The 14,103-nt window shown below is 46.5% G+C and overlaps 1 protein-coding gene across 3 annotated transcripts in view; it reads right to left on the bottom strand.

The window, feature by feature from the left end:
* Nucleotides 1-8,312: 8,312 nt before the first annotated feature.
* The window catches only part of TRIO (trio Rho guanine nucleotide exchange factor), a 367,782-nt gene continuing 361,991 nt past the window's right edge, over nt 8,313-14,103 (bottom strand). For 2 of the 3 annotated variants that reach the window (XM_030926983.1, XM_030926984.1), the window contains exons 56-57: nt 11,249-11,387; nt 8,313-10,636 (exon numbers count right to left, since the gene is read on the bottom strand). In XM_030926983.1, the coding sequence (XP_030782843.1) occupies nt 10,094-10,636; nt 11,249-11,387 (682 nt within the window). In that variant the 3' untranslated portion in view covers nt 8,313-10,093. The remainder of the gene's footprint in view (nt 10,637-11,248; nt 11,388-14,103) is intronic. The other variant, XM_030926985.1, reaches the window with a different exon arrangement.

The raw sequence follows: 14,103 nt of genomic DNA, 5'->3' as shown, positions 1-14,103 counted from the left end.
GGTCTATTCAGGGATTCAACTTCTTCCTGGTTTACTCTTGGAAGAGTGTAAGTGTCCAGGAAATTATCCATTTCTTCTAGATTTTCTAGTTTATTTGCGTAGAGGTGTTTATAGTATTCTCTGATGGTATTTTTGTATTTCTGTGGGGTCGGTGGTGATATCCCCTTTATCATTTTTTATTGCGTCTATTTGTTTCTTCTCTCTTTTCTTCTTTATTAGTCCTGCTAGCGGTCTGTCAATTTTGTTGATCTTTTCAAAAAACCAACTCCTGGATTCATTGATTTTTTGGAGGGTTTTTTGTGTCTCTATCTCCTTCAGTTCTGCTCTGATCTTAGTTATTTCTTGCCTTCTGCTACCTTTTGAATGTGTTTGCTCTTGCTTCTCCAGTTCTTTTAATTGTGATGTTAGAGTGTCAATTTTAGATCTTTCCAGCTTTCTCTTGTGGGCATTTAGTGCTATAAATTTCCCTCTACACACTGCTTTAAATGTGTCCCAGAGATTCTGGTATGTTGTATCTTTGTTCTCGCTGGTTTCAAAGAACATCTTTATTTCTGCCTTCATTTCGTTATGTACCCAGTAGTCATTCAGGAGCAGGTTGTTCAGTTTCCATGTAGTTGAGCGGTTTTGATTGAGTTTCTTAGTCCTGAGTTCTAGTTTGATTGCACTGTGGTCTGAGAGACAGTTTGTTATAATTTCTGTTCTTTTACATTTGCTGAGGAGTGCTTTACTTCCAATTATGTGGTCAATTTTGGAATAAGTGCGATGTGGTGCTGAGAAGAATGTATATTCTGTTGATTTGGGGTGGAGAGTTCTATAGATGTCTATTAGGTCTGCTTGGTGCAGAGATGAGTTCAATTCCTGGATATCCTTGTTAACTTTCTGTCTCGTTGATCTGTCTAATGTTGACAGTGGAGTGTTGAATTCTCCCATTATTATTGTATGGGAGTCTAAGTCTCTTTGTAAGTCTCTAAGGACTTGCTTTATGAATTTGGGTGCTCCTATATTGGGTGCATATATATTTAGGATAGTTAGCTCTTCCTGTTGAATTGATCCCTTTACCATTATGTAATGGCCTTCTTTGCCTCTTTTGATCTTTGTTGGTTTAAAGTCTATTTTATCAGAGACTAGGATTGCAACCCCTGCTTTTTTTTGTTCTCCATTTGCTTGGTAGATCTTCCTCCATCCCTTTATTTTGAGCCTATGTATGTCTCTGCATGTGAGATGGGTCTCCTGAATACAGCAGACTGATGGGTCTTGACTCTTTATCCAGTTTGCCAGTCTGTGTCTTTTAATTGGAGCATTTAGTCCATTTACATTTAAGGTTAATATTGTTATGTGTGAACTTGATCCTGCCATTATGATATTAACTGGTTATTTTCCTCGTTAGTTGATGCAGTTTCTTCCTAGCCTTGATGGTCTTTACATTTTGGCATGTTTTTGCGATGGCTGGTACCGGTTGTTCCTTTCCATGTTTAGGGCTTCCTTCAGGGTCTCTTGTAAGGCAGGCCTGGTGGTGACAAAATCTCTAAGCATTTGCTTATCTGTAAAGGATTTTATTTCTCCTTCACTGATGAAACTTAGTTTGGCTGGATATGAAATTCTGGGTTGAAAATTATTTTCTTTAAAAATGTTGAATATTGGCCCCCACTCTCTTCTGGCTTGTAGAGTTTCTGCCGAGAGGTCTGCTGTTAGTCTGATGGGCTTCCCTTTGTGGGTAACCCGACCTTTCTCTCTGGCTGCCCTTAAGATTTTTTCCTTCATTTCAACTTTGGTGAATCTGGCAATTATGTGTCTTGGAGTTGCTCTTCTCGAGGAGTATCTTTGTGGTGTTCTCTGTATTTCCTGAATTTGAATGTTGGCCTGCCCTACTAGGTTGGGGAAGTTCTCCTGGATGATATCCTGAAGAGTGTTTTCCAACTTGGTTCCATTTTCCCCCTCACTTTCAGGCACCCCAATCAAACGTAGATTTGATCTTTTTACATAATCCCGTACTTCTTGCAGGCTTTGTTCATTTCTTTTTCTTCTTTTTTCTTTTGGTTTCTCTTCTCGCTTCATTTCATTCATTTGATCCTCAATCGCTGATACTCTTTCTTCCAGTTGATCGAGTCGGTTACTGAAGCTTGTGCATTTGTCACGTATTTCTCGTGTCATGGTTTTCATCTCTGTCATTTTGTTTATGACCTTCTCTGCATTAATTATTCTAGCTATCAATTCTTCCACTCTTTTTTCAAGATTTTTAGTTTCTTTGCACTGGGTACGTAATTCCTCCTTTAGCTCTAGAAGTTTGATGGACTGAAGCCTTCTTCTCTCATCTCGTCAAAGTCATTCTCTGACCAGCTTTGATCCGTTGCTGGCGATGAGCTGCGCTCCTTTGCAGGGGGAGATGCGCTCTTATTTTTTGAATTTCCAGCTTTTCTGCCCTGCTTTTTCCCCATCTTTGTGGTTTTATCTGCCTCTGGTCTTTGATGATGGTGACGTACTGATGGGGTTTTGGTATAGGTGTTCTTCCTGTTTGATAGTTTTCCTTCTAATAGTCAGGACCCTCAGCTGTAGGTCTGTTGGAGATTGTTTGAGGTCCACTGCAGACTCTGTTTGCCTGGGTATCAGCAGCAGAGGTTGCAGAAGATAGAATATTGCTGAACAGTGAGTGTACCTGTCTGATTCTTACTTTGGAAGCTTCCTCTCAGGGGTGTACTCCACCCTGTGAGGTGTAGGGTGTCAGACTGCCCCTAGTGGGGGATGTCTCCCAGTTAGGCTATTCAGGGGTCAGGGACCCACTTGAGCAGGCAGTCTGTCCGTTCTCAGATCTCAACCTCCGTGTTGGAGATCCACTGCTTTCTTCAAAGCTGTCAGACAGAGTCATTTGCGTCTGCACTGGTTTCTGCTGCTTTTTTTGTTGTTGTTGTTTAGCTGTGCCCTGTCCCCAGAGGTGGAGTCTACAGAGACAGGCAGGTTTCCTTGAGCTGCTGTGAGCTCCACCCAGTTCGAGCTTCCCAGGGGCTTTGTTTACCTACTTAAGCCTCAGCAATGGCCGGCGCCCCTCCCCCAGCCTCGCTGCTGCCTTGCGGTTAGATCACAGACTGCTGTGCTAGCAATGAGGGAGGCTCCGTGGCCGTGGGACCCTCCCAGCCAGGTGTGGGTATAATTTCCTGGTGTGCCCGTTTGCTTAAAGTGCAGTATTGGGATGGGAGTTACCCGATTTTCCAGGTATTGTGTGTCTCAGTTACCCTGGCTAGGAAAAGGGATTCCCTTCCCCCTTGCGCTTCCAGGTGAGGCGATGCCTCGCCCTGCTTCAGCTCTCGCTGGTCGGGCTGCAGCAGCTGACCAGCACCGATTGTCCGGCACTCCCTAGTGAGATGACCCCAGTACCTCAGCTGAAAATGCAGAAATCACCGGTCTTCTGTGTCGCTCGTGCTGGGAGTTGGAGACTGGAGCTGTTCCTATTTGGCCATCTTGCTCCGCCCCTGTATTCTGTATTTCTATATAGTAGCAATGAATGCATAAACTTAATTAAAAACAAATATTTATTAAAACAAGTAAAATTAAAACAAATATTTATAATTCTTTAAAAGAAGTAGTACTTAGGCATAATTCTAATAAGACATATACAATATATGAACTTGTAAAACTACTGATGAAAGAAATCAAAGGAAATATAAATAAATGGAGACATACCATATTCATGGATTGGAAGAGTCAACATAGTAAAGATGTCAGGTCTCCCCAGATGGATATACAGATTTAATGCAATGCATATAAAAATCTCAGAAAGATAGTTTGTAGGTATAAACAAGGCTATTGTAAAATTTATAAAGGCAAAAGAACTAGATTAGCAGAAACAATTTGGAAAAAAATAAAGTGGGGGGATGTCTACTTGCTTTCAAGACTTACTATACAGTTACAGTAATCAAGACTGTGTGATATTGGTGGAGGGATAAATAGATAAACGGAACATAGTAGATAACCCAGCAATAGGCCTACATAAATAGTCCCAGCTGATTTTTGACAAAATAAAAAAGAGGAAGCTTTTTTTTTTTTTTTTTTTTCTGAGATGGAGTCCTGCTCTGTCACCCAGGCTGGGGTGCAGTGGCATGACCTCAGCTCACTGCAACCTCCACCTCCCCACTTCAAGCAATTCTCCTGCCTCAGCCTCCCAAGTAGCTGGGACTACAGGGGTGCACCACCACACCCAGCTAATTTTTTGTATTTTTAGTAGAGACAGGGTTTCACCGTGTTAGCCAGGATGGTCTCAATCTCCTGACTTCATGATCCGCCCACCTTGGCTTCCCAAAGTGCTGGGATTTACAGGCGTGAGCCACCGCGGCCAGCCAAAAGGAAGCCTTTTTAAAACAAATGGTACTGTAACAATTGGACATCCATATGCAAACAACAAAATCCTCAGCCTAAACCTTACACTTTATATAAAAATAATTAGCTCAAAATGGATCATAGACTTAAGTGTTAAACGTGAAACTTAAAAACTATTAGGAAAAGAAACTTAGGGAAAAAATCTTAAATCTAGAACTAGGTAGAGTTCTTAGACTTGACACCAAAAGTTGATCCATAAAAGGCAAAATTATTAAATCGGAGTTCACCAAAATTTTTCTCAGTGAAAGATCCTGTTAAGATGAAGACAAGACACACTACAGAGGAGAGAACATCTGCAAAGCATATCTCAGACAAAGGACTAGTAGCTAGAATATGTAACAAACGCTCAGAACTCAACAAGCAAAAACCGTACAGTCCAACAAGAAAATGGGCCAAAGATGTGATCAGACATTTCAGGGAAGAGAATATAAAGATGTGCATATAAGCACATGAAAAGATTCAACATCATTCGCTAACAGGGAAATACAAATTAAAACCACAATAAGATATCACTTCACGCTTGTCAGTTTGGCCACATTAAAAAAGTGACAGCACCCAACGCTGGTAAGGAGGCAAAGAAACTGGATTACTCCTACGTTGCTGGTGGGAATGTGAAATGGTACAGTCTAGAACAGGGGTCCCCAACTCCAGGCCGTGGACCAGTACTGATCTGTAAAAATTACTGGTCCACAGTCTGTTAGGAACCAGGCTACACAGCAGGAGGGGAGTGGCAGGCAATGAGTGAAGCTTCTTCTGTATTTACAGCCACTCCCTATTGCTTGTATTACTGCCTGAGCTCCGCCTCCTGTCAGATCAGCCTGGGCGTTAGAATCTCATAGGAGCGTGAACCCTACTGTGAAGTGTGTATGCGAGGGATCCAGGTTGCACACTCATGAGAATCTAATGCCTGATAATGTGAGGTGGGGCAGTTTCATCCCGAAACCGTCTCCCACTTCTTCACCATCCATGGAAAAACTATCTTACACAAAACTGGTCCCTGGTGCCAAAAAGACTGGGGACCACTGGTCTAGAAAACAGTTTGGCCGCACCTTAAAAAAGGTAACATGTCACTACAATATGATCTTCCAATTGTCTTATCCCAGAGAAATGAAAACTTATGTTCTTTGAAAATCTGTACAATGAATGTTCATGCAAACTATTTCTTAACAAGCCAAAGCTAAAAAAAGCCTCAGATGTCCTTCAGTGGGTGAATGATTCAGCTGTGGCACATCCACACTGGGAACTAGTACTCAGTAATAAAAAGAAAAAAAAAAAAAAACTCTTGATACAACAATCTGGATTGATTTTCAGATAATTATGCTAGGAGAAAACACCTATTTCAAAAGGCTGCATACTGTATGATTTCGTTTAAATAACTTTTTTTTTTTTTTTTGAGGCGGAGTCTCGCTCTGTCGCCCGGACTGGAGTGCAGTGGCCGGATCTCAGCTCACTGCAAGCTCCGCCTCCCGGGTTTACACCATTCTCCTGCCTCAGCCTCCCGAGTAGCTGGGACTACAGGCGCCTGCCACCTCGCCCGGCTAGTTTTTGTATTTTTAGTAGAGACGGGGTTTCACCGTGTTAGCCAGGATGGTCTCGATCTCCTGACCTCGTGATCCGCCCGTCTCGGCCTCCCAAAGTGCTGGGATTACAGGCTTGAGCCACCGCGCCCAGCCTAAATAACGTTTTCAACACGCCAACGTTATAGAAATGGAGCACATGTAAGTGGTTGGCAGGGGTTAAAGAAGGGTGTGGTGGCAGAAGGGAAGTGTGGCCATAACAGGGCAACAGGAGGGTCCTGCTGGTGGTGGAAATATTCTGCATCTTGATGGTGTGACAGTATCCTGGTTGTGATAATGTATGATCGTGTGTATTATCACAGGTAAAGGGTACGTTTCTTTTTTTTTTTTTTTTTTGAGACGGAGTTTTGCGCTTGTTGCCCAGGCTGGAGTACAGTGGTGTGATCTCAGCTCACTGCAACCTCCGCCTCCTGGGTTCAAGCGATTCTCCTGCCTCTGCCTCCCGAGTAGCTGGAATTACAGGCATGTGCCACCATGCCCGGCGAATTTTTTGTATTTTTAGTAGGGACAGAGTTTCTCCATGTTGGTCAGGCTGGTCTCCCAACCTCAGGTGATCTGCCCACCTCGGTCTCCCAAAGTGCTGGGATTTCAGGTGTGAGCCACCGCGCCCAGCCTAAGGGTACATTTCGTAACAATTGGATGTGAATCTACAATGGCCTCAAAATAAAAGGTACAACCTAGTTTTAAAAAGCACGTAATATATGATTTTCCTTCAAAGGCAAACATATCTATGAATGATAGAAATCAGAAGAGTGATTACCTTGGGAGGGAGAGATTGACTGGGAAGGGGTGAGACAGACCTTCCTGGGGGGGATAATCGATAATAGAAATGTTCTATAGTTTGCTTTGGGTGGCGATCACAGGTATATATATGTATAAACATTTATTGACCTGCATAATTTTCTGTAAGTTAAATCTCACATAAATATAATATGGAGAATCGATCAGTTCCAAGAATTACTCCTTTCTTTACAATTGTCTCAAAAATGTACAGGAGAAAGGACCTTTCCTTCTAGTGGTCTAAGATGGTCTAATATTTGTAGATATGAACAAGGCTATTCCAAAATTTATGAAGGCAAAGGAACTAGATTAGCAGAAACAATTTGGAAAACAAAAACAAAAACAAAAACAGAAACAAAAACAAAGTGGGGGGACGTCTACTTGCTTTCAAGACTTACTGTATAGCTACAGTAAGCAAAGACCTCATCTAATAGATTATTGCTTACTATGAGGTTCATAATTCTGCTAAAACATTGATTTTCCCCCACTTGTTAGGGCTAAAGAGAATCTGAGCTTTTAAAAGATTACAGTAACTTGCAGAATGAAAAACACCTTGGTATTTGAGAAAAAATTCTAGTGATCACGACAGACCAAACGCCTGAGGCTCTTTCACTGGGCACAGTGAGTTCTGCTAATCTTACAGGCAGAACCACTCCATTCAGCAAGTGTCCCATTTAAAGGACACCACCACATACCCCTCGCCTCCTTTGTGTTGCTCAGGTGTGGCACTGCGGTGGGCCAGGCAACTCTCCCTGGGGCAGGATGCTGTGCTGGGCAGGTGGTAGATTAGAACCAACCTTGAATTTCCGCCCCCTCCAGAGCACACCGAGCCATGGGTACTGCTGGGACTTGGGCGGGCACACACCTCAGGGAGTTAGCTTCCCATGTCCTGACTTTAGGGACTGCACAGATGTCCTTTCACATCAGCCTTCTATTCAGGATTTCTGCAAACAGATGAGAAAGAATACTTGTTCTTGATGGTGTGTTGAACAATAAAAGTCATCAGCCCAGGAGGAAAGCCAGAAAGAATCAAGAGAGAAGATATGGTCATTGGAAAAAATAAGCTACTGTCAGCAGCCAGGCTGGCAGAGCTGGGGAAGCCACTTGGCTGCAAGTCCCCCAGGACTGGGTGGGCTCAGGGCCGAGGTCGAGGCACCACTGGGGAATCTTCTCCCAGGTACAGGATCTTTGGTTTGTTCTTAACCAAATGAAACTGTTTCATTTCCTTGAATCTATCTGGACATTACCTTTGCTTTTCTAAGGCCAGGGTGAAGGAGCTCTTCCCTCGCTCTAATTCTGAGTTCATCAGGCAACAGCGTGCCTTAGCTATTCTAACCGGGACAAGCTACAGCCTCGTTGTGCACAGTCAGTCGACATTCTGGCACATACCAGGGTCTCGAGTGTGGTATCTGAACCAGTCTGCAGGAGGCTGAGCGACTCCCATTTCTGAGCGTGTACAGAGGGTTCTCAATCCAGTACATTCTGCCACCTCCCACCCATGAGAAGTCTCTGTGTCAGTCTCTCCCTCAGCCGTCTGTCTGTCTGATTCAACAGTGACCAATTTAAATAAAAAGCCTAACACAAAAATCAGGCAAATATGTTTAATTTTTTAAAATAACTGATGGCAAAATAAAATATTTACATCACATCATACTGTGTAAACATGTAAGGTCTCTGTACAAAGAAATATACATGCAAAATAATGTAAAAATTTAACTGAAATAATAAAAGAAACAATACACAAATAAAAATTATGAGGTTACGAATACACATCCAGTTTTGAATCCAATTTCTTTTAAAAAGTTTCTGTACAATTTTACAAGAACCAACAAAAACCCAACAAAAGAATAAATAAAATACATCGGAAGCTGCAAAGCTTAACTGCGCCAGTTTATGGCTCAAGACCCAGGTGTCTGGCTGGCTTGGGAAATGGGCTGGTCTCTTTTGTAGTGCAGTTCACACAAGAAAGATAAAAAGACATCCAGAGAACTTCGAGGGTGCCCAGAAACCCAGCCTCCTTGAGTTGAAAGGACTCCCCACGCCAGGGCGAATGCTGCCACAGTGACTCGGGCATTGGGTACCAGCCGCGGGGCGGCCAGTGCTTAATCGGCTTTTATTTCTTACCAAAAGCTCAAAACCCAGCCAATTTTTGTACAGAAAGTTGAAAGTCAAAAAGTCTAAAAAGTAGTAAATGTCCAGACTGATTTTGGGAAAAAAAATAATACTTTGGCATTCTGAATAATAGCATAATAAATTTTAAAACATTACCCTATTATCCAGTTTTATATTCAGAGTATGAAATCACTTTTTACAGTCCTCAAAACCAACAAGTTTCACGAAAAGTCTCCTTGAACCGATGGCACAGGGCTACGACCCTACCCACCCACCCGCCAACCCCAACACACACACAAAACCATAAAGCTCACCATACGAAGTATGTGCTTTTTCTATATATTTATTACAGGTACAACAGAGGTCTTCATAAATAGTTGCATAAAATGTTAAAGCCACAACATTGCACATGATATGAAGTAAAACCAAAAAACCCCCAATGAGTGCATTTACAGTATTTTCATCTGACTGTGTACTGCTCAACAATCTGATTGACGGCTTGGGGCAGGAACAGGGGGAGGGGCAGCGGGGCAGGACCCAACCTGATGTCTTCATTTGATGGGCATACCCTCGGACCCCTAGAGGAAGCCCCAGGCGGTGGGTGGGGGGTGGGTAGGGGAGGCAGGTGGGAAAACCACAGACCGAAGGCAGGAACAGTCTTATATACAAGTAAGGCCTACATTTCATCAGAGCAAAACGATTCATTCTATTTTATGCAAAAGTTTGAGGTTGAATGCACGTTTCAGAAGCCACGTCTGGTGTGAGACGCACACAGACGAGGCGCCTGGAAAAGCTCAGAGTCGAGTGGACTCTGAGCCCTAGACAAGGCCGTGGGAGTGGCCGCCACCTGGGTGCGTCTGCCCCAGAGACGCACAGTATCTTTGATCGTTAACACCAGTGGTTGAACATAGGCATTTTGTTTCCTTGAATAAATCTTGAAAACGTTAAATTTGCAAAATTCTATTCATGTTTGTTTAAAAAAGTATCTTTTTATTTTTTGCAGAAACCTGAATAAAATACTGTGATACAGCAATGCGACCTCTGCCTTGGGCAGAGTGTTAAGTGACGGTCCTCCACCCCAGCGCAGCTTGCAGCTCTGTGTCCAAGCACTGCTGAGCACAGCTCACTTGGAATGCGATTTCACACGATGAACATACCGGCAGCTGATCAGTTATATTTGCTTGTTTTTCTCTTGAAAATTCAGATTAACAGCTGATTGGCAGGTGAAAGAGAATGAGAAAGAACTTCTGGATAGGTCAAACTCTAGGCAGAAGCCTGCTCTGCAGAAAGTTTTTAATGCTACGGATAGGTCGAACATCATTCTGGTGTTTGCGCCGCTCAATGAAGGAAGTCAGTCTGGACGTGTCGAGGACGCCCGTGCTTCTGCCGTTGCCCGCCTGCAGCCACTGCTCCTGGAGGGCCAGCGCAGCCGAGGGACGCTTGGCGGGGTCCTCCTGCAGGAGGAAGCACACGAACTCCTTGGCCTTCTGGCTCACTCCTTTAAAGTAGTCATCTGGGAAGCTAAAGTCTAAGCGGCAAATGTTCAGGCAGGTCTCTTCCACACTGTCGTCCAGGAAGGGGGACACGCCACTAAGAAGTACGTATGTGAGCACTCCAACACTCCATGTATCCGAGGTCAGGGAGACAGGGTTCCCGAGGATGATTTCAGGGGCTGCGAATTCAGGGTTCCCCAGTAACTGGTGGATGTAGTAGGTCGTGTTGAGTTGAACAGCATCTCCAAAGTCAGCCAGTTTGATGGTTGGCTTGGCTAAACTCTCATCCACCAGGATATTCTCAGGCTGGAAGACAGAATATAACTGTCATTTTCAGACCAGTCCAAAATTAAGCTTACTCAGGATGATGGGCGGGACTCTACGGTGAGGTGGAAGGAATCTATGATGTCAACTAGGACAAGCCATGCATGTGCAAAGCAGGCCAGACCCTCAGCTGCCAGCCCAGGGTGAGGAGGAAGAGACAACCCAGTGGAGCTGGGACCCAGGTTCACAGAGCAGCTCTCTCTGGAGATCTAAGGGCCAAGGAGCCTAATGAAACCAGGCTGCTTTCTGAAGCTGGGTGTTCATTCTCCCTCCCAGCACCGCAGGGAATACTCTCTTTCCTGCCTCAGCTACCACTGCACCCGCCACACCCACCGGGCAACACTCATGGGGACTTTCTGAAAGTTGTGGAAGGCCGGGAGGGCTCCAGCGTTGTGTACTCCTGACTGTGTGCATCACTGAACGCAAACGCTTAGAAACAGAGATTAGCAACCAGTGCTAATCAGCTGCCCCCGCTACCCTTTTTGTCCCTAGTTGCTCGGGGACTCCTGGCCTGGCTTCAGAGGGGGCTCTGTGTCCCGCATGGCCAAGCCGGTGTGCTTGGACCCCACTTCACCTGCCCGGGGCCTCACCAACCTTTAGGTCCAGGTGTGCTATCCTGCAGTTGTGCAGGTACCGGACAGCTTCCAGAACCTCCCCCAGGTGCGCCCTGATCTTGCCTTCGGTGAGGCTTCCCCATCGCACCACGCAGTCCAGGAGGCGACCCTGGTCGGCCCTACAGAGGCAGGAACGGGTGAGTTACGATGTGCTTTTCTTTCCAGACCTCTTCGGGCTAGTAAGAAGTAAACATGTCAGATCTGTCACCTGCTATGAATGTGTCATCAGGATCTCAGGGCTGTGCCTCTTAAGGTGTGACCAGACAAGGAGGGGGATTTTTGTGAAGCTCTGATGGGAAGACACGAGTGGGGAACATGGTGTCTCCATCTTAAGAGGGAAGCCAGGGGTAAAGCGGCCCAGTCAAGGGTCCAAACCCGCCTGTTGCAGGGCATGGCGTGGCCTGACTGCCAGCAGTACCAGGCACAGCAGGCATCCTGTGGTATCTGCTGAAGGAAGGCATGTAGACCATGCTGCTCGGAGCTGTAGTTTCCTCACCTGTGAAATGGGCCATGGGAAGCCTCACTGAGATCACGTAACCACAGGCTGGGCAGGAGACGGCCCAGTCAGCGCTCAGTGTTGGACTCACAAGCCTTCCTCCTCTGAAATGACTGTTCATACGAAAAAACACTTCCCCAGCACTGCCAAGTGCCAGGCGCTCAACGCCTTCTATCAACTCATTTAATCCTTATGACTGTCTGTGAAGTGGGCCTTGCTGTACCCATCTGACACGAGGAAAGTCAGGCACAGAGAAAGCATGAAACTTGCCCAAGGTCCACCGCTCCAGGGTGGAGAAGCCAGGACTGGACTGAGGTGGTCTGGCCCCGCCTCTCTCAACACTGGCCTATGCTGCTCTTTGCAAAACAGAAATCTGTAGGAAGATCAGCTGCCTGTCTAGTGACGGGGAGTAGCCTGGGAGAACTGGAGTAATGTGTCATGAAAACAGATCCTATTAACAGGACGGTGAGGCCAAGCCATGTTGTTTCCCAGAAATGACGGCGGAAAGCACTGAAATGTCAGTCCACAAACGAAGGCCTTGTAGATTGATGACAAGCACTCAGGCCACAATCTTGTTACCCGGGGAAGGTGAGCAGTGACTGTTGGTCACCAGCGTCTGGAGCCAGAGAGGAGACATCCCAGGTCCCGAGACTCCCAGGCCAGGCCTCGGCTTGGACGTTAGCTCTTCCACACACATCGCACCATGTCGGCCCCATGCCAACCCTCCGAAGCCAATGCCGCTTGTAAGGATACCCAGGGTGAGAAATGAGCCGATGAGAGGGAGGGCGGGGACTGAGGCCAGGCCCACACTGCTCAGCCTCAGGTGCGCCCCACCGTCCGCCCTTCTGCATGTGTTTTCTATACTTGGGAGAGGGGCTGGAAGCAGGTCCCCATGTTCTGGGGGAGGTTTTAGCTGTGCAGCCATGGGTGGGAGGCCTTCCTGAGACATCCAGTGTCACCCACGGCACATGCGCTGCCCGAGGAAGCTGGTAAGGTTACATGTGGGGCCACACGGGACCCTGTGGAGCCTTGCCCCGGGAAGGGTATGGGGAGGCATTCATAATTTCTTTAAGAAAAAAATGACAATAACTGCAACATCAGGTACAGGGCCTGGAGGGAGTTCCTGCAGGCGAGGGGCCCCGAGCTTGGGTCTGCCCCTGCATGACCCCATGGGGGTGCCCTGCTAATCCTATCCTTCCCACTGAAGAGCTATGCAAACTTTCCACACAGCGGCAAAAGGTTTTACCCTTCCCCACGGAAAACAAGTTGCAAATGAAAGTAAATGTATAAAATGACCCCCCCCCCCAAAAAGGAGGAATCGACATTTTTCAAAGCTAAATGCACAGACGTTTGGGGCGGATGAATCCGTGGGGGTCGTCCCTGCCTTGTAGGAGGTTGGGTGGCATCCCTGGCCTCCGGCCACTCCCTGCCGGACGTACCCCCAGCTTGAGCTCTCCTGACATTTCCATGCGAACCCACACCTAGATGAGAACAGCTCCTGAGGGACACAGGTTTCAAACTTTACGTGACTGAATCATTTTCTGATCTTATAAAGGAGCCCAGTAAGTACAACGGTACCAGTGGGGCAGCTCTGGTTGGTGTGCCCGCGCTCCCTCTGTGGAGAACATTCTGCAGGGAGGTGCGTCTTACCCTCCCATCCAACTGGCCCGCCCTTGGCAGGAGACCTGAGGGGCAGCACTGATCCGGGGTGAGCTGCCCCTGCACAGGCTTGGGGGTATCAGGTCAGCCTCCAAACACTAATGGGGGCTTGGGTTCAGCACCAGAGACAGGCTGGCCTCATGGGACCTTCAGAAACGGGAGGGCGCCTCCAGGCTGGCTGGGCGTGTCGGGCGTTCCACCCTAGGACTGACTGCCCTTCACCAGGCGGCTGCCCGTGAAGACCACACTGCTTTCTGCCATTACTGGAAGGCTCAGAAACTGTGGGCTGTGAGAGTGAAGTTTTTTTTTTTTTTTTTTTTTTTTGAGACGGAGTCTCGCTCTGTCGCCCAGGCTGGAGTGCAGTGACCAGATCTCAGCTCACTGCAAGCTCCGCCTCCCGGGTTTACGCTATTCTCCTGCCTCAGCCTCCCAGTAGCTGGGACTACAGACGTCCGCCACCTCACCCGGCTAGTTTTTTCTATTTTTTAGTAGAGACGGGGTTTCACCGTGTTAGCCAGGATGGTCTCGATCTCCTGACCTCGTGATCCGCCCGTCTCGGCCTCCCAAAGTGCTGGGATCACAGGCTTGAGCCACCGCACCCGGCCTGAAGATGTTTTTTAGTTCTGTAAATTCTAAAAACCCAATTTCTATCCTTCTTAGAGAACAAACGGCAACAACAA

The sequence above is a fragment of the Rhinopithecus roxellana genome, chromosome 3 (genome assembly GCF_007565055.1).
Source record: "Rhinopithecus roxellana isolate Shanxi Qingling chromosome 3, ASM756505v1, whole genome shotgun sequence".
In the NCBI taxonomy this organism is placed as follows: Eukaryota; Metazoa; Chordata; class Mammalia; order Primates; family Cercopithecidae; genus Rhinopithecus; species Rhinopithecus roxellana.
Note: the sequence above shows the minus strand (reverse complement) of the source record. Positions and strands in the feature narration are given on the sequence as shown.